Genomic DNA, 19691 nt, shown 5'->3' with positions numbered 1-19691 from the left:
ACACACTGACTGAGTCAAGCCGTATTTATAAGGAACCCGGGGCGGACTCATGTCCTCAAAAATGCTAATACGGTTCTCCAGCACCCTTCCAGCTCTGACAAGCTTGGCAGCACCAGCCAAGGCCTCCTCCATTCCTTTCGAGTGATGAAGGCCCAATCTTTTCCTTTGCAAGGCAGGAACTTGCTCCGCAGGCTGGGAACGTCTTACCCAGGATGCCTCATTGCTCATCACCTGGCCTCTAAGTGATGTTTTCTGAGTGAAGGGAAATTCCTAGGATAGGAGAGGAATTCATAGGACAGGAGAGCCCAGACTGCAAACCTGGGGTGCAGTTACCTCTGACGTATTAAGACCTTTTTCAGAAGTGAAGGCTATCAAGCAACCTTAAGCCGTCTCCAAGACTGCATGCTTGAGGAGCCCGAGCAGAGTTCAGCAAAGCAGATCGTATAGAGGAGGGTTGACAGCCTCTTTATGGGGTTTAAGGCCTGATTGGGTTTTTTTTTTTTGGTTTTTTTTTTTTCTTTTTTTTTTTTTAGGATTCCTTTAAGAAAAAAGAAATGTGGGTGGTGAACAATACAGGAAAGATGTGTCATTGTGAATAAATTAAATTTTCCTTAGGCTCTGAATGACAGAGAAGACTTAATGATACTCGATTTGTACTCAGGTTTAAAATTTCATTATTTATTTACGTGTATGTTTGTGTGCTTGTGTGAGTTTATGAATACCGTGTGCATGCAGGTATCTTTGAAGGTCAGAAGAGAGCATGAGATTCCAACAGGTCCCCCAGAACCTGAGATACAGGCAGTTCTGCATCACCATATGTGTGCTGGGAATCCACCTGGGTCCTCTGCAAAGGCATGCGCAGTCTTGACCTCTGAGCCATCTGTCCAGTCCCAAATTTATCTTTGTTTTTGAGACATGAGCTCATTTTGTATCCCAGGCTAGCCTTGAACTCACAGTCCTCGTGCTTCAACATCCCAAGTGTGCTGGAATAATAGGCCCGAGCCTCTAAGTCCAGCTCACTCTTCTCCTCTCTCTCTCTCTCTCTCTCTCTCTCTCTCTCTCTCTCTCTCTCTCTCTCTCTGCCCAAAACAGGGTTTTTCTGTAGCACTGGCTGTTCTGGAACTCACTCTGTAGACCAGGCTGGCCTGGAACTCACAGAGCTCCTTCTGTCTCTGCCTCCCGAGTGTTTGAGGTGTGTGCCACCAGCAGCTCCCTCCCACTGTCCCCATGGACTCACTCCTTCCACACCTGCTGAAGGGCAATACACAGAACCGAGGATCATGGCTGGGAGTGTTGAAATCTATTCTGACACTTGTTAAAACATTGAGAAAGACTTTATTAAAGACCATTCATTGTCAGATAGCTCGTGACTACAGCAGTAGGAGGCTTGGTTTAGTCTCCAGGCCAAATGCAACCAGGACAGTAGGACAAAGGGATCAATAGACAGAAAATAACTAAGAGGGAACACCAAGGGACGGGGAGTGACTGCTAAGCTGTCCTAAGAGGAATCGCACTAGAGGCAGGTCAAGGACTTACCATCAATGGTGAAGAATAAGAAATTAGGGCTGGGGATTTAGCTCAGTGGTAGAGCGCTTACCTAGGAAGCGCAAGGCCCTGGGTTCGGTCTCCAGCTCCGAAAAAAAAGAACCAAAAAAAAAAAAAAAAAAAAAAAGAAATTAACAGTACCTTTATAGATGGGGTAATAAGATTTGCTATATCGGGCTGGAGAGATGGCTCAGTGGTTAAGAGCACTGACTGTTCTTCCAGAGGTCCTGAGTTCAATTCCCAGCAACCACATGGTGGCTCACAACCATCTGTAATGAGATCTGATGCCCTCTTCTGGTGTTATCTGAAGACAGCTACAGTGTACTCATATATAATAAATCTTTAAAAAAAAAAAAAAAGATTTGCTATATCTTTGCTAATACTGGTTCTGACAGGACCCGAGAACCAACCTAACTAAAATAAGTAAATAAATAAATAAATAAACAAATAAATAAATAAATAAGGCACTGGGTCCCAAGAGGCAGCCTCCATCAGATGTGGCAGAATGTGTTCCCTATCAGCTTGGCCTGTATCGGAGCTCTGTGTCCTCCCAACACTTACACTGGACCTATACCTGCTCTCTCTCCACCACAGAGGCAGGGCTCTAGTTCATACCAAGACAGCCCGCATCCTTGAAGTTAACAGCAAGGAAAAAAAAAAAAAAACACTAGAGTCAGCTAGAAGAATGATAGAAAGAACTAAGAGCTCAGAATTCTAGATGCTGAAACCTATTTTTCACTGTCTCCTGAGGAACACCATCAATCAATCAATAATCAATAAGTCTAATACCACTAACTGAGGTGAAGGTCTAAAGAGAGTCTGTGTGCAAGCTGAGAGACAAACTCAATGTGCCATGAGGCAACAAGATATGCAAGAGCTAGACGCCTGGCATTTTGTGTTGAATGCATGAAGGAACTTAAGTCCATTGCTCACTCTGAAATGCTGCACTGTTTAAAATAAAGGAGCTCAGCTAGGCACAGCAGTCTGTGCCTGAAACCCCAGCATTTGGACAGTATTCCTGTCTCAATAGGTCATTTAGGCTACTGAGTGACACACTAGCTAAACATACACACACAAACACAGACACACACACACATACACACAGACACATACACACACAGACACACACACAAACACAGACACAGACACACACACACACACACACACAAAACACAATGAAGGATTGAGACATGTTACAAAATTGATAAGCCTTGGAAATATTATGCTATGTGAAATAAGTCCCACACAGAGTGACACATGCTATAGGATTTTGGTTCTGACATACCTCGAATAGCAAAATTCATAGAATACAATAATGCTTCTAAGAGGCCTGAGGGAGAAGGAGATGGGGATTTACGTTAATGAGTGAGTACGGTTTTCAGTTTGAGATGATATGAAAGCGTCCTGGAGGTGGATATGGTGATGGAGGCACAGCATAGTAAGCACACTTAAATGCTGTTGAATTGTACCCTTAAAAATAGTCAAGGGGGGCTGGACAGTGATGGCGCACACCTTTGATCCCAGCACTTGGGAGGCAGAGGCAGGCAAATTTCTAAGAGTTCAAGCCCAGCCTGGTCTACAGAGTGAGTTCCAGGACAGCCAGGGCTACACAGAGAAACCCTGTCTTGAAGAAGGAGGAGAATCATCACCATCACCATCACCATCACCATCACCACCACTACCACCACCACCACCACCATCATCATTGTCATGGGGCCGGCATGATAGTGTAACCCCAGCACTTGGAAGGCAGAAACAGGTGGATCTCTGTGAGTTCGAGCCAGCCTGGTTTACATAGAAAGACCTTGTAACAAAAAAATAAAAATAAAGTGTGATCAAGGCACAACTATCCCAAGAGGGCCCACACCACATTTGGTCTCCCTTATTCTTTCCTTTGAGAAGCGTATACCAAACTCTTGGGTGTGTCTTACTTTCTTCTGAGCTCCTGTCATTCTTTCTTTTTAAAGATTTATTTATTTTCTTTTATTGGATATTTCTTTATTTATGTTTCAAATGTTACCCCCTTTCCTGGTTTCCCCTCCAGAAACCCCCTACCCCATCCCCTCCCCCTGCTTCTATGAGGGTGTTCCCCTACCCTCCCACTCCCTCCTGCCTCCCCGCCCTGGTATTCCCCTATCCTGGGGCATCAAGCCTTCACAGAACCAAGGGCTTCTCTTCCCATTGATGCCCGACAAGGCCATCCTCTGCTACATATGCAGCTGGAGTTATGGGTCCATCACTGTGTACTCTTTAAATGGTGGTTTAGTCCCCGGGATCTCTGAGGGGTCTGCTTAGTTGAGATTGTTGTTTTTCCTATGGGGTTATAAACCCCTTCTATTTATTTCATTTTAAGTGAGTGTTTTGTCCACATGTATGTCAGTGTACCATGTACCTGCCTGGTTACCATGTACCATGTAACCTTAAGGTTAAAAGAAAACATCACATGCCCTGGAGCTCGAGTTACAGATGGTTGTGAACCACCATGTGAGAGGGAATCAAACTGGGGTCCTCTGCAAGAGCAGCCAGTGCTCTTAACTGCTGAGCTTTATCTCCAGCCCCGCACCGCCTCTCTTAAATCCTCACGCTCAACATAAATGTTAAAATATCTTTGTTAGCCACCCCCCCCTCCAAAATAATCAAGAGCTGGGTGTGGTTGCATGTGCCTGTGATCTTGGCATGAAAGAGGTAAAGACAGGAGTTCAAGCCCAACCTATACTACAAAATACCTTGTCTGAAAAAATAAAATAAAACAGTAAATTTTATATCAGGTGTAACTTGGTACGTTTTAAAAAGTTAAAGGAGGCTGGGAATAGCTTGCTTAGAACAGGTTAAAGGAAAACACACAGGTACAGCACAGGGGCTTGTGGCTTTGGGACAGCAGAAATCAGAGAACTGGGAGCTGGAAATGAAGCTCAGTGGGGAAGTGCTCACCTAGCAAGTACAAGTCCCTGGGTTCAAATCCCAGGCCCTGGGGGGAGGGGGGAGGGGCGGAGGATAGGGGAGGGTGCTTAAATACTGCTTCCAAAATTGGGATAGAAAAAGGAATGATCAGAGGCCAGCTGTGCTTTAGACCACAGAGACTTTAATGGTGTCGGTCTATTCTGCCGATCCCTAATAGGGGTGGTCTCGTACGTGCTCCATGATGGTCTTCAGGCCAAGCCAGGTCTCTTCTGCTGTCGGCAAGATCTGCTTGGCTGGCAGGAGGAAGCCATAGAAACCTGTGTCCCTCAGTTCAAAGGCAAATGAGTATTTGATGCCAAGGTCGTAAGCCCAGTCGATGCTTCCACCACTCGCCTGGTCTGAGGGGCAAACGGAAACGAAATCTGACTGCACTGTCTCTGTAGACCCTGAACGTGATTAAAGATAACCCCAGCCTTCTAAGCGTGGGCTTCAGGAACAGGCAGTCTACTGAGGGTTCATCTTATGACAAGAACCAGGCTGCCCCCACCCATACCCCCAAAAAGCACAAACATAGTTTAAAACACAAACAAACAAACAAAGGTGTTCGAGTGAACACCACAGTCAGCCTCCTGACTTTATTTACCCATTTAGAACCCATCTGCTCGATGCCCTAATTGACACCTTCCCCCGTTTAGGGAGGACACACCATTTCCCTCATTGTTTTCTCTAGTAGAATAGAACAAATTCTAAATCCAGTGAGTGACTTGCAGGGGATTCTCAGTGTAAGCCAGGAACAAGGTCCCATCTGATGTCAAATCTCATGCCCAGTGCTAGGGATCATGGGTAAGCCACTACAGTAATACGCACCTGAGATAAGTGTGGCCACCAGCAGGGCACACGATGACCTAGCACATGATGAAGGAAGATGGCACTAGGCTACAAAGCCCTGAGGTATTCATGAGTCAGAAAAGCTAAGCAGTGGACTGGCTCTGAGGCCCCTCCCAGGAAGAACAGATTGGAATAAGAAAAGTTGGAGGAAGCTACCAGGTCCCTAAGAACAGACGCAGGAAGGCTGTTACAAGAAAGACCAGGACTCAAGGTTAGTGTTTTAAATTACAAGATACCTGTCCCCCATCAAAAGCCCTCAAAACAGATTACAGGTATTTTGAGATTTTGGAATAATTGTATATGTATAATAAGGTATCTTGGTGGGTGGACCTGAATCTACACATAAAATTCATTTGTGTTTTATATATACCTTATATAGCCTGGAAATCATTATCTAACTACCATTAGTGTACCTGTGCCTTCAGTTAAACCTGTCCTGTAAGAAAGAATTTCCCACTTGTTGCCTCCCATTGGCAGGGGGACATTTTAGAGTCAGAAAGATTTGGGGGTTGAGACTTTTGGATCTGGGATGCTCGACCTCTGAGTCCAAGGGTTTCTACAACGGACAACTATCTCTCCCCGATACAACCACCACAGTACCTAGCAAACAGAAAATGCTAACTGGTTACAGCCTGACTTGAATGGATCTTGTTGGGTTCCAGTAGAGCCAATCCCACTGACAGGTGTAAAGAAGATCAAAGTCTGGGCTTCAGACAAAATCTTGACCCTGCCAATCACTAGCTGGGGATCTAAAGCAAGCCAGCATATCTCTCTAAGTTCCTAAAGATCCCTGTGTCAATGGGGCAGCAAGAACTAGGCAGAAAAAGGTAAGCACGGAACTTGCTTGTGCTCACTAAATGCATCTTCATTGGCCCCTTTTATGCCTATTTCAGTCTGAGGGGGGTGCTGTCCCTATTGTACAGAAGGAGAAACTGAGGCCAGACAATCTATGGAGAACGCTTATTAGTCAGTCAATGTCAGTTATGAGCTAGCACCTGCCCGGCATGCATTAGGTCTCGGGTTCGATTCCCAGTACTGTGTAAAAATAAGATCAGTTGAGTGTCAGTAATGATTATAAGTGTCATTATCGATTATCATTATCAACTGTCAATAAATAAGGAGGGCCTGGTCAAATTAGATTACATCAGAGATAATGGTGGGGAGCATGGCACCAGTCAATGCTTCTGCAGGACTTGAGAGTTAGTGAACACTTTTATTCCATATATTATTATCTTTGAGTCTATCAACAAGCCATTTCACAGATGGGCAAAAACAAGAAAGGATAAGTAACTGCCCCAAAGTGACTGGGTTCCAAAGTGTCAGAACTAGAGTTCAGATACAGGGCTCTGTCCCCAGTGGCTATATTCCTCCTCCTAATGTTCTAACTCTCGTGACTATGTGAAGCTCTTTCAGAGCCCTTTGCAGGTGAGAAGTTGCCCAGGAAATGTGTCACCTACCAAAGATGTGCAGCTGGCCACGGTGTGGAGAGCAGGTGCTCAGCCCAGCGCTGCATGCCAGCCTGAGTCACGAGACAAGACACACTTAACTAGTTCTTAGAGGACTAATTATTCTCCAGGTTGGGGTGAGGCAGGATCCCCGAGTCAGCCCTGAGAAGACCCGCAGCCAGGAGTCGCAGGTATGAAGGACCTGGCCCTAAGGTATCATATAACAAATCTGTATGTGTCTGACCTTTATTTATTGGAACTATCTTTGATACCTCTGTCCTCAGCAGAAAAAAATACACTAACTAGCTCCCAGCCTCCCAAGGTCCAAAAGACAAGGTAAGATAAAAACCTAAATCCCTCATGATGACGTGGATGAGACTTGGGACTGATGGCTTAGCAGTTAAGGACACTGGCTGCAGGGGTTGGGGATTTAGCTCAGTGGTAGAGCGCTTGCCTAGGAAGCGCAAGGCCCTGGGTTCGGTCCCCAGCTCCGAAAAAAAAAAAAAAAAAAAAAAAAAAAGGACACTGGCTGCTCTTCCAGAGGACCTGGGTTTGATTCCCAGCACCCACATAGCAGCTGACAACTGTCTTAACTCCAGTCCCAGGGGATCTGATGCCTCTGTTGGCACTAGGCAGATACATGGTGCACAAACATACATGCAGGCAAAACATCCATAAAAATATTGTAAATAAATAATTTTTTTTAAATTTAGTGACTTAAAAATGAAATAATGAATTTATTAAAAAAGAAAGACAGACAGAAAGAAATTAAGAAAAAAGGAAGAAAGAAAAAGAGAGAAAAGAAAGAAAAGGAAAGGAAGGAAGAAAGGAAGGAAGGAAGGTAGGTAGGTAAGTAGGTGAGACAGGCATGGGGACTTTGGGGATATAGGATGCTTTCTACCAACGTCCATCCTACACTCCAACTTCCACCCCAAGCCTGACAAACAAAAGTATGTACTTCAACAACTTAAGTTGTTGCCAGGGTCCCAAGCTAGGTCTACTTCTCTGTGCCCACTGTCAATACTCAGGGGCTCTGGAGAGTACCCTGAGAGAAGAGGATATGGCTCAGTTGGAGGATTACCTCCCTATCATGTATAAAGTACTGGACTCAACCCCCAGTACCACATAAACCCATTACAACCCTCACCTATAATCCCATCACTCTAGAAGCTGGAGCACCAGGGTCAGATGTTCGAGATCATTCCTGGCTATGTAGTAAGTTTGAGTCAACCTGGAATACAGGAGGAGGAGGAGGAGGAGGAGGAGGAGGAGGAGGAGGAAGAGGAAGAGGAGGAGGAAGAGGAAGAGGAGGAGGAGGAAGAGGAGGAGGAAGAGGAAGAGGAAGAGGAGGAGGAAGAGGAGGAGGAGGAAGAAGGGGAGGAGGAGGAGGAAGAGGAGGAGGAAGAAGAGGAGGAGGAAGGAGGAGGAGGAAGGAGGAAGAGGAGGAGGAAGAAGAGGAGGAGGAAGGAGGAGGAGGAAGGAGGAAGAGGAGGAGGAAGAGGAGGAGGAAGGAGGAAGAGGAGGAGGAAGAGGAGGAGGAAGGAGGAGGAGGAAGGAGGAGGAGGAAGGAGGAGGAAGGAGGAAGAGGAGGAAGGAGGAGGAGGAAGGAGGAAGAGGAAGAGGAGGAAGGAGGAAGAGGAGGAGGGGGAGGAGGAGGGGGAGGAAGAGGAGGAGGAAGAGGAGGAGGAAGGAGGAGGAGGAAGAGGAGGAGAATGAAGAGGAGGAGGAGGAGGAGGAGGAAGAGGAGGAGGAGGAAGAAGAGGAGGAGGAAGGAGGAGGAGGAGGAGGAAGAAGAGGAGGAGGAGGAAGAGGAGAAAGAAAGGTAAGGCCAAGACCATACAGAACATGGTTTTAAGTCTCAGCAACTGTTTGCCGATCAGTCTTCCCAGAGAACAGCCTAAATCACAGACAACAAAACCTCGGAAGCCATTCATTCCACTTGGGTGATTAATCTTTCCATGGAAATATTTTTCCAAAAGACTATCTAACCAATAAAGGAGCTTAGAAAGTACAAATTGTGGCATTACCTTACATGAAATTGGACAAATCCAAAGACCTTATAACTGAGATTTATCAATAAAATATCAAATGACTAACATTAAATATAAAACACTCTACAGGAAAAGATGTCAACTTTAAACAGATGAGTACAAGATGTACACAGGCATTGACTCCAGCCAGTTAAATATGTTTGTGTTCATTGACAACAAAGTCATTAATGAAATTAAACATGGGAAGGAATATGATAAATATTAAATTTTTCCTATAAAGTTCAGTGTACCATAGATCTCAGGAAGGAAGGAAGGAAAGAAGGAAGGAAGGAAAAAAGAAGGAAGGAAAGAATCACAGAGCCCATAATCTAGAAGAGAAACTCCCATTACTTCTTAAATTATCAGAAGTACTTTTGCATTTCCATGAAGCAGTCTGGATTTAATGAGTACATCTCACAGCTCTGCCTTTTAAGACTCGAGTTAAGGAATCCACAAGTAGCTGGGTGTGGTGATCCACACCTTTAACCCCAGCTCTTAGGAAGCAAAAGCAGGCAGATCTCTGTGTGGCTGAAGCTATCCTGGTCCACATAGTCTCCAAAAATAGAAAAGCAAGCAAACAAAAATGAAAATCATAACTAACAAGTGGGCATTCCCCCCAGCCCCCACCATGGCTGTAGCTCTGTCTGTGCTCACAGCAGGTCAGAGAAAAGGTCCCTGCTCTCCCTGGCTGCTCAGTCCCCTCTTCTGGTATCTCCATTCTGCAGTCATCACACACATATATGTCCATATGTGTGTACTATGTGTCTTAAAAGCAGACAAACAACACAAAGTAAAAAAAAAAAAAAAAAGACAGCTTCCCGTGCCGAATCTCTCCATTCCCTTCCTCTCATCCACTCTCTGGTTCCTGCCAAGGCCACTAATGAACTAGTCACAGAAACCCGACAGAAAATGTTCCTTCCTGTGTGCTGACCTTTAGATGGCTTTTATCATTTTAACCACTGTCTCCTTTTTAATAATTGCTCTTCTCCAGTCTTTGAAACTCAAGGTCCTCCACCTCTCTGCTTAGTCCCCTGCTGCCTCTCTCCTCCCAAGGTCCTTCCCACTCCAAATATCTCCTTGCTTTCCTGTTTTAACCACTGTCCCCATATCAACCCTTCTTAAATCAACCTCTCTCCCCTTCTGCTCCTCCCTCCCCTCTCTGCAGAAACGTAGGGCCCATGAACCCGCAGGCCCAGCCCAGTGTACATGATGCATGCCTTTGATCCCAGCATTTGAGAGGCAGAGGCAGGTGGATCTCTGTGAGTTCAAGGCCAGCCTAGTCTACAGAGTGAGTTCCAGGACAGCAGGGCTGTTAACACAGCCTGTCTTAAAAATAAAGCCTTCGAACCCTACAGGTACCTCAAGCTCAATATTTCTATAACCAAACCCATACACTTTCCAACACTCCCCTCTCATGATCCAGAATGTCCTCTCTCAGTGAGTGGCACAACCAAATGACCTTCTTCAAGAACCTCTCTACCACTGATAAAGGGTAAGGACCAATGGCATGTCACAGACACTGCACATGCTCATGCCCTGCTGTAGCTTGGACCATCATCTCCAACCCTAACTCCTCCAGCTCCTGCTGAAGGATGTACTTACTTCCAGTCCATGACCACTACAGCCTCCACTCAATACTTCAACTGCTTCACTGAAAACTCCAAAATGGCTTCCAGAATCCTTCAGATGAAAGTCTCCACATAGCACACAAAAACCCATCCCTTGGCCTCCCTTCCTCACATCTTTCGTCCCAGCAATCCCAAACCTACTTTTGGCTCTGAGAGACCTCCATGAAGTTCCATGCTTCCGTACCCCAGCTCTGACTATCGGAGTACCAGCTCTTTGTTTCTTCTTCTTCAGCTGCCTGGTGGCTAATCTTTAAAACCCTGCATCCTTCCTATGTGAAACTTCTCCACGGCATTAAATCCCCCACCGCAGTTTTACAACACTTGGGAACTGTGAATAACCTACTACCATACACATATCCTAACATCCCCGTACATTCCTGTTCATCTCTCTTCAGAGGGAACTGACTCCCACAAGTTGTCTTCTGACCTCCACACATGCACGTACAAACATACACACACGCACACGCACACAAATACATACACACGGTATGCAAAAGAAATTGAATCCTTGGTAGGTTCCTTGTGTCTGTACTGCTTGGCATCTGGTTTAGCACACAGCAAATGCTTAGTGAAAGCCTGTTGAAGGTAGGGTGTCTGTCGGAGGCTCATGGTCTACTAGTTTCCAAAGGACCTTTGGGCACAGAACATTGTGGAAATGGACACCTGACTATATAGCTTTGAGTTTCTAGCTTTTATAAGGAAGGGCATTTAAATGGTTCCGAATTCAGGATGTGCTGAGATCTCCCAGTGTACCTACTAGAAGACAGAAAAGTCTCACAGCAAACTTGTAGATTTATCCTTACCTCATCTGCATTCCTCTTCCCCCCAGTGCACAGGCAGTCGCCTGTAACAACTTCCCATTGAACCAGCCAGGAGTTTTCTGTTGTTGCTATTTGGTTTGGTTTTGAGGTTGTGACACTGAAGACTGAACCCAGGACCTCATGCATGATGCACATACTCTACCATTGAACTAATCCTCAGCTTCTAACCAGGTCCTCTTAAAGGAGCCACGTCCATTCTTTCACGACCCAAAGTACATGAACCTACTCAAGACAGGAGTCCCTCTTGGCCAGGAAAGGGCAGATTAATAAAAGACCATGACCTTTTACAGCAAGTTCTGATAAAGGTTTCTTGTTTGTCTTTTGTTTTTCAAAACACAGTTCCTCTGTGTAACAGCCCTGGCTGTCCCAAAACTCGATTTGCAGACCAGGCTGGCCTTGAACTCACAGAGATCTGCCTGACTCTGCCTCCAGAGAGTTCTGGGATTAAGTGTGCGGACAAGCTTAGGAGACAGCACAAAACTCACATCTCCAGGAAATCCTTTGTTATCACATCATAAATATTCATGGGGAGCCTAGACCTTCTGAGGGGGAAGCAGGTAAGGTTGGGTTCTGTGTACAAGGGGCACCGCTTTCACGCGAAGGCATTTCGAACCATTAGCCCAAATTCAAATGGTGTCTCTCCTCTTCATAAGGAGGGACAAACCTCGAGGAGGTTAGATACTTACAGATGACAGAACAGATGGGTCCCACTTTATAACTGGTGCCGTGCAGTCTTTTCAAAGCCTGGGCAGCCTTCTGGGCCACTTCATCCTGGAAGGAAAAGTGAATGGATAAACCTTGCCTTGTGGGAAGCCAGTTACCCAATATTCTATCACAGACAGGGAGGCCTGGTTAAGCAGACTCCCTCATTAACCGACACAGAAGCACGCCTATTCCTTTTCTTGAAGCCATTTCTCCGGAAAGTAAACACATGTATTGTCCTCCTGCTATGAGCACCCAACAGGACATACTCAATCTTTCATCATGCAGCTGTTTCGATGCTCCAGAATTCATTATTTGGCCACTGGCTCTCCTTGTTTAGAAACAGAAAGGGAAATAATTTTGGTGGCCTGAGAAATTACTCGGCGGGTCCAACTATTTGTTTCCTGACAGCCTGAACTCAGTCCCTGTGTCTCTCATGGTTGGAGAGAACCAGGTCCTGTGTGAGCTGTCCCCTGACACAGACACATTAAATAAACAAATGTAGCTTTAAATTTTGTAGGAAGTAAGCTGGAGAGATGTCTCGGCTGTGAAGAGCTTGCTCTTAAGAAGATGGCTGCTCTTCCAGGGGACCTGAGTTCAAGTCCAAGCAACTACATGGTAGCATGCAGACATAGAAGCAGGGAAAACACCCATACACATAAAATAATAATAATAATGATACTAATAGCAATAGTAATAATAAACATGCCAGGCTGTGTGGGTAGTACAAATCATTAATCAATCAGAACTCAGGAGGCAGAGGCAGATAGGTTCAAGGCTAACTTGGCATACAGAGTGAGTTCCAGGACAGCCAGGGCTATTATATGGAGAAACCCTGTCTCAAAACAACAACAACAACAACAAAAAAGTTGCATAGGCTTACGGGGACTAAAGTGAACGTGCATGTACTGACCTCAGGATGTACCTGGGAAGTTTGCTGTGTTTTTACCCCCCCCTCAGTTGATCCCTGGCTTATTTTCCTGTGATTCTCTCTGTTTCCAAGAAGCAGACCTCAGCAAAATATTTTCCATTACTCAAGGGTTCCATTTTTGACTGATTGAGGCTTTACTGTCCTTGCTAAGGATAAATGTAAGGTCTTGAACTTGGGTCCAGGAAAACAACTGTACAAATACCAGATGGGGAAAACCTGGCTCAGCCAAAGCCTTGGAGAGCCTGGGGGTTTCAGTTGTCAGTGAGCCCAGCGTGACTCAACAGCACGGTGCAACTGCCAAAATACTAAGGTGACCCTCAGCTGCATGCACGGGAGTACAGGGGAGGGCAGGAGGGACAGCGGCTACAGCCATGCTCCGCTCCTCCATGGTTAAACCGAAACACAGGCTTTGCATTCACTTTGGGGACGACCAAAAGTTGGCATTGGCAAAACAGCTCCTTGGGATAGGGTGGGAGTTTGGTCCTACATTGTAAGTCCTTAAAGGAATCGGGGTAGTTTGGAGGTGGGGTGCAGTATTACAGATTTATCTCCCCAAAAAGAGTGAACTTCGTCAATGTAGCCAGATGAGAAAGCAGGATCAGAAAGCAGACAGCAAAGGAAAAGCCTAATAGGCAAAGGTCTGTACCACATGAAAGGCTCCCTTGGAGGCTGAGACACCCAGTTCTGGGCTGCAGGCTACAGAACTAGCTCACAGATACTTGAGCATGGGAGTCAGACAACTGAAGACTATCAGGGCAGAAATCTAGACCTTGAGAGTGTAAAAGAGATCTCGAGAGGGAAAGAAGTATCTTTGAAGGTATGAGGGGTAAAGACATGTTACCTGAAAACGGAAAAGGACACAACAGGAAACAGAGGGGGGAAAGAATAGGGGAAAGAATCAACAGAAACAAATTTTTTCTTTTTTTGGTTCTTTTTTTCGGAGCTGGGGACCGAACCCAGGGCCTTGCGCTTCCTAGGCAAGTGCTCTACCACTGAGCTAAATCCCCAACCCCCAATATTTTTAATTAAAAATAAATTATACTTAATTTTTTAAAAATGTGAGCAGGGAGTATATTTAGGTTCCTACCAACCTTGACATCCCCCGCCCACCCCCAGATATAATTTTGGTAACAAGTCCCCTTTAACCCTGAAAATGGTCCTAATAAACCCCCCCCAAAAAAAATCCAACTGATAAGACAAAAGATATATTTGAACTGGAATTATCTATTCTATGACAGCCTGGGGCTGCTGGCAAAACTCTATTTGAAGGTAAATTGTCCAAAAGGTCTCAATTCCAGGCTTATCCCTAACAGATGGGTTTCAAAATCAAGCCTAAAAGCCAAATTGGAAATATTTGCACATTCCCTTCATCTGGGAATTGATGTTGCTCAATTGTGAACAGCTCCCTGAGATGTCACCATCTGACCCAGGGCTGCAGCCAATCTGTTTATTTCTGAAATGGGAAAGATGACAGAAGGAATTGAGTTAGGGAGGAAAGCCTTTTAAGTACACATCATATACCAGCGCACTGTCATGTCAGGTCACAGAGCCAAAGGCCCCAACCAAGTCCTAGGGAATTACGGGTCATCGCACCGCTCAGCGCAGAGCATCTGTCTAGCAGTCCAAGAACCTCAGTTCCACACCGAGCCCACATACCTGGGAATTAATGGCGGTGGCGGGCTCCCCAAGCACTCAAGACACTAAGACAGGCAGGAGGATCATAATTTTGCAATTTTACTGCCTGCCTGGATTAGGCTGCCCATAGTAAGACTCTGTCTCAAAAAGGAAAAGAAAAGAAAGGAAAGGAAAGGAAAGGAAAAGAAAAGAAAAGAAAAGAAAAGAAAAGAAAAGAAAAGAAAAGAAAAGAAAAGAAAAGAGAAGGGGGGGGAGCAGACTCCTGGATCAATCTGTGTTAAAGCAACATTAATTTTATGAATTCTACTTACCGAGTGAGCCTAGTCTGCGTTGGGTGTGTGTCTGGTTACCTTAGTAGCCTGTCACTGACATTCCTCCACCTCCGTATCTAACTTTATGAATGGAACTTCACTTGTCCACGCAACAGATGTGGCCATTAAGCTCAAAATAACAATGTAGGAACTCACCAGCTCATTAAAGTCATCTGGCTTGGTACATTTATAGCCATAGGGGAACATAAGCAGTTGGGAATAGCTGTGAAGGGTAATAAAAGCTTTGACTTTCCCGTGGCTCTTGATGAAGTCCACTATGGATTTCACTTCAACTTCAGAGTTGGGCTTGGGTCCGTGGTATGAGTCAGAGCAAGGGCTGCTACTGGCTCCAGGTCCTAGTGGGATAAAGAAATAAGAAGCCTCCTTAGGGCAGTAGCTTTAAGTAGACACCATAGCTCGCAGAGGCGGTATACCAGTACTCGGGAGGCAGAGGCGGAAAGAGGTCTGAGTTCAAGGCCTGCCTAATCTACAATGTGAGTTCCAGAACAGCCAAGGCTACACTGCAAGGTGAACGCGTTCCTCCTGCGTAAATCAGAATAAGCCTATCCTTGTGTTAGGTCCGAATCCCCGCTCTGGGGGCGTGACCAGGAAGCGGAAATGAGCTCATCCTAGACGCGTCTCTTCTTTTAAAATATGGATCCTCTGTACAGCAGAAGGACCTATCAGATTAGATCATGTCTACCCTCTGTGGAAGCTGTTGGAGGAAGAGCTCCTGCACTGGGGGGGGGGGGGGGGGGGGTGTCTGTAACCTCACTTTCTGGGACCTCTTCAAATCTGTATGTAGAGTCCAAGAGTAGAAGTTCTATGCATCTGTATTTCCAAGTCACAAAGCCACAAATGTAAGGAACCTCTGACACGCTTTCCCCCCTGAAGAAATCACATTTGACAAGGCCACCTTTGGTCTTGATTCTCTCAACAGCTATAGTTGCTCAAGACGCCTGAAGCAGGGGTCACTGCAGGCCTGGCAGAGGCTGTGAATGCTCGAGAATCTCTTAGGGAGCAGGTGGGGCTGAGATTTCCCAAGTTCTCCACATGAACTGGGCAAAATATAACTTGCAAACATAACTTATATGCCATCTTATGTTAAAATTATTTAAGAATAATGTTTCAGAGGGGAGAGTGGCATCAGATTACTGGATCTGGTTTAATATTCGGGGTCTAGTGCTTTGGTTATGTTTTTCCTATGCAAAAAAATAATAAGAATAAATCGTTAAAGCAATGAGTGAAGTTACCACTCATGCGTGCCCCGTCACACCTCCCTAGTGGGTCCTGTCTCAGTTCAGTAACTCTCCAGAATTCATTTGGTTTACAAATATTTAATGATTGCTCTCTGCATTGCAGACTCTGTGCTCGTTATTAGGAAAAACGACACAGCGCCCAGCTTCAGGGTTTGTAATACTTAAGCTTCATTGTCACCCTAACTAGATTTGGAACACCTAGGAAACATACCTCCGGAATGTTCTGAGATCTTACCAGAGGCATTTGACTAAGGAGAGAAAACCCACCCTAAATCCTGAATGCAGTAGCACAGCACCACAGACTGGGGTGTTTGAGTGAGTGAAAAGGGCAAGAGGGAGGCCACCTGAGCATGAACACCCATCTCTCTCTACTTAGGGACCAGGGACAATATGCAGTCACATTCTTCATGCTCCTATTACCACCACACTTTCTCTGCCATGGTGCAGTGTTCCTCCAACTTGTAGCCAAAATAAACCTTTCCTCCCCTGAGAAGAAGCTTGTCACATCAATGGTCACATCAATGAGAAAAGCAACTATTGTACTGTTGCAAGAAACTAGTGGGTAAAAAATAACAAATGTCAACTCTGCGATTAGTGAAACAGGTTTAACTGGTGCCTAAAAGCATGAACGAACACCCCCCCACAACTCGCTTGCTAGTGGACCCCCAAACAGAAAAGCTGAAGTCACTAAAACCAAATGAGCAAGCTAGCATTTTATCTCTGACTGTAATTCGAAAATCCATTTCTTAATTCCATTTGTACTTTTTTTTTTGGTAAGTTTTTCTTCTCGAAGCATCTACCAGATGATGTAATGCTTCTCTTCCTTATAGATCCTAACCCCCTCTAGCGGTCGGTTCGGCGCTTCCTGAGCCCCCTCCATTGTGCTAAGCCTGGCGTCTTTGGCTCAGAGGCTGAACCGGGCTACAGCCTGCGGGGAAAACCAAGATGTGAAGCAAACCGTATTAAATGCTGCCTGGAGCTGTGACAGGGCTGTACTTCCGTGAAGGGGGAGAATTTAGTGAAGTGTTTCAAAGAGGGTTTTAAATGACTTGAATCCTAAATGGATAAACGGGCTGAAGGCACTGCAGAGCCATGCAAACCAGTCGGTTGGCCAGAATTCAGTCTGGCCATCCCTGGGGATGACACCCGGTGCTCACCTCCGAAATTTGCATCCCAGTTCCGATTAGGATCCACACCGACACAGCCGCTTCCTGACCTTTTAGAACGGGTCTTTCTCCACATTCGATTCTTTAAACATCCAACAAAACACGAATATGGAGGAAGAAAAAGATGGTCATCCCTTCTGATCAGCAGTCCCTTTTCTGTGCATTCCCTTGTTCCCTCCCTTCAGAACTGCACGATATTTCTTTTGCCCAGAGCTGTCAAATGGTCCCCATAAGAGGTTCACTTTATGTACTTCCTCTCTCAAATAAACACCTGCCAAACCATGTTTCATAAAACATGGATCTGTTAAATGCTAGCCACTACCACAACAAAATAAGAGAAAGAGATGGAATTTGTGAGAGAATAGTTTGGGGAAATATGGGGCTAAATTGGTTAACCTTACTACAAAACTGCCATGGGTGTTTAACGTATTGTTTGTTTGCTTGTTTTAATGAACCTCTAAGAGATCATAGGCAGCATTCCTCTGGCTTGCCTGTGGACCCTATACCCACTCATGCTGTGTCTCTGGCTGTGAGCAGGGGATGTTTCTGTCATTGTCATTGTTACCTGCTCTCTACCAGAATAAACTTGGAGACTCTGATTCACTCTGAATATACATGAGGTCACAATGCCATAGTGGTGTTTTTGTAATGGTGTAAAGGGGAAGGGAGCCTATATAACTCCTTTTAGTATTATTACAGAGGATTTCTTTGACAAATTGTAAGTAAAAAAAAAAATGCTAGGATGCATTGTGCTGCCTACTTAAATCTTGAAGCAATCTGTCAGCAGGTAATATCTGCCTCCTCTTTTCCATCAGACTCACACGCACACTACACACACACACACATACACAATCTCAAAGATAATTGGAACAAATCTCCTAGGTGACTCACTGCAAGCCCAGCACTTGAATAACCCAGCACAACAGCTGAAACAGGCTCTGGCTGAGCTGACATATATAGACATCGAGGGTCGGAATAAGAAGCGATTATAAACATTCCCCGTGCCACTGCTGAGAGTAGGCATTCTGCTTGGAGTAAATCAAGAACAGAAAATTACTTTGGTTTGGTTTTCCGTGTCCCTGCGTGTCTTAAGTCCTGTGGACATAAAAACCACACAAAACAACAAAATAAAATAATTGAGTGTCTTACGGTGGTTTGGGAGAACACATATCCATCGGGATTGGTGACAGGCAGCAGGAAGATATCCAGAGTATTAAGAAGAGACGTGATGGCTGGATCAGTTCCATAATCAGAAGCAATCTGAGTAGAAACATAGACTTTCAATCTTACCATCCCCTTTGCCCAGAAAATGCATTGCAAAATATTCTGGCACTCTGGTTTTGTGCTTCGTTTAGGGGTTTTGTTTGTTCGTTTGAGTTTTTGTTGTTGTTGCTGCTGCTGTTTCTGAACATGAATTAGGGACTAGTGTTGATCAATGGGAAACTTTCCAATACCTTAGAGGGACTTGAAAATATCTTGCAGGGTCTATCTATAACTTTCCTTTCTAGTGACAGTAATGTTCTTATATTAAGTAAATAAAATACCAGTTTTGTTTTCCTTATTAATAAATATCTCCTATCCTCTTAGAAATAGCAACCCTCGAGGCTGGGGATGTGGCTCAGTGGTAGAGCGCTTGCCTACCAAGCGCAAGGCCCTGGGTTCGGTCCCCAGCTCCGGAAAAAAGAAAAAGAAAAAGAAAAAGAAAAAGAAATAGCAACCCTCTCTCTGTTTTTTTTTTTGTTTTTTTTGTTTTTTTTTTGTACTGAAGCTTTTTGCAATGGTGGGTAATGGCATGTGTGGCTTATTTGGGTCTGTAAACCAAATTTTTAAAACTTGATATTCATTAATCCTCCCATGGGGTGACTTTCCAAAAGAACTCGGGACCAACATCAGATTACTTAAATATGCAGGGACTTTGCTAAAGATATGGAGAACCGGTTAAATTCCATTTGGGGAATTACATTTTGACTGCAATCAATTGCAGGAGAGCTGAAGTTTCTGCTGGATTAAAATTTATTCATTTCCTGTGCTCAGCCATCCTAAGGCATTATTATTCAACTGTTAAATATCCATTTCATAATACCCTAAAGGTAACCGCATTTTAATTGAAGGGAAAAATGTATCAGTCGGCATGCACGTGGTTGCACATGCTTGAATGATCTGATGTGGATTGATTTCCTTTGCTCATGAATTAACATTCTGATTTATAGCATGTCATTTTGGAATTACTTAAGAAATACCAGCCTAGGTCACACCCAGCATCGTGTCCTGGCTCTTGTGCCAAGGACCATGTGGAAGAGAGAGATTGCTACATTCCGACTTCAGAATCAGATTTGGGCAATATTCAGAGCAGCCCACAGGCCCTCCACTCCGTTCACTTTAGATCTGTAGGTTAAAGTCTTCTCGAATTTGTTTCCATTTGCTCTCTG

At 44.9% G+C, this 19691-nt stretch overlaps 1 protein-coding gene and 2 long non-coding RNA genes across 5 annotated transcripts in view; 1 reads left to right on the top strand and 2 right to left on the bottom strand.

Annotated features, from left to right (window-relative positions):
* Positions 1-19691, top strand: part of LOC120102251 (uncharacterized) — a 32166-nt gene that overhangs the window by 9054 nt on the left and 3421 nt on the right. The window lies entirely within an intron of this gene.
* LOC147994783 (uncharacterized) lies at positions 1109-2195 on the bottom strand. The gene is made up of 2 exons (XR_015686419.1): positions 1682-2195; positions 1109-1565 (listed from the first exon to the last, which is right to left on the bottom strand). It is a non-coding gene; the product is annotated as an uncharacterized LOC147994783 (long non-coding RNA).
* Cpa2 (carboxypeptidase A2) overlaps positions 4608-19691 on the bottom strand; it is a 29089-nt gene continuing 14005 nt past the window's right edge. For 2 of the 3 annotated variants that reach the window (XM_087656514.1, XM_087656515.1), the window contains 5 exons: positions 18412-18522; positions 17254-17344; positions 14994-15193; positions 11945-12029; positions 4608-4844 (listed from right to left, as the gene is read on the bottom strand). In XM_087656514.1, coding sequence (XP_087512640.1) covers positions 4657-4844; positions 11945-12029; positions 14994-15193; positions 17254-17344; positions 18412-18522 — 675 coding nt within the window. In that variant the 3' untranslated portion in view covers positions 4608-4656. 3 annotated transcript variants of the gene reach the window in all.

This window comes from Rattus norvegicus, chromosome 4 (genome assembly GCF_021556685.1).
Source record: "Rattus norvegicus strain SHRSP/BbbUtx chromosome 4, alternate assembly SHRSP_T2T, whole genome shotgun sequence".
Lineage (NCBI taxonomy): Eukaryota > Metazoa > Chordata > Mammalia > Rodentia > Muridae > Rattus > Rattus norvegicus.
This window is presented reverse-complemented; position numbering and strand designations above follow the sequence as displayed.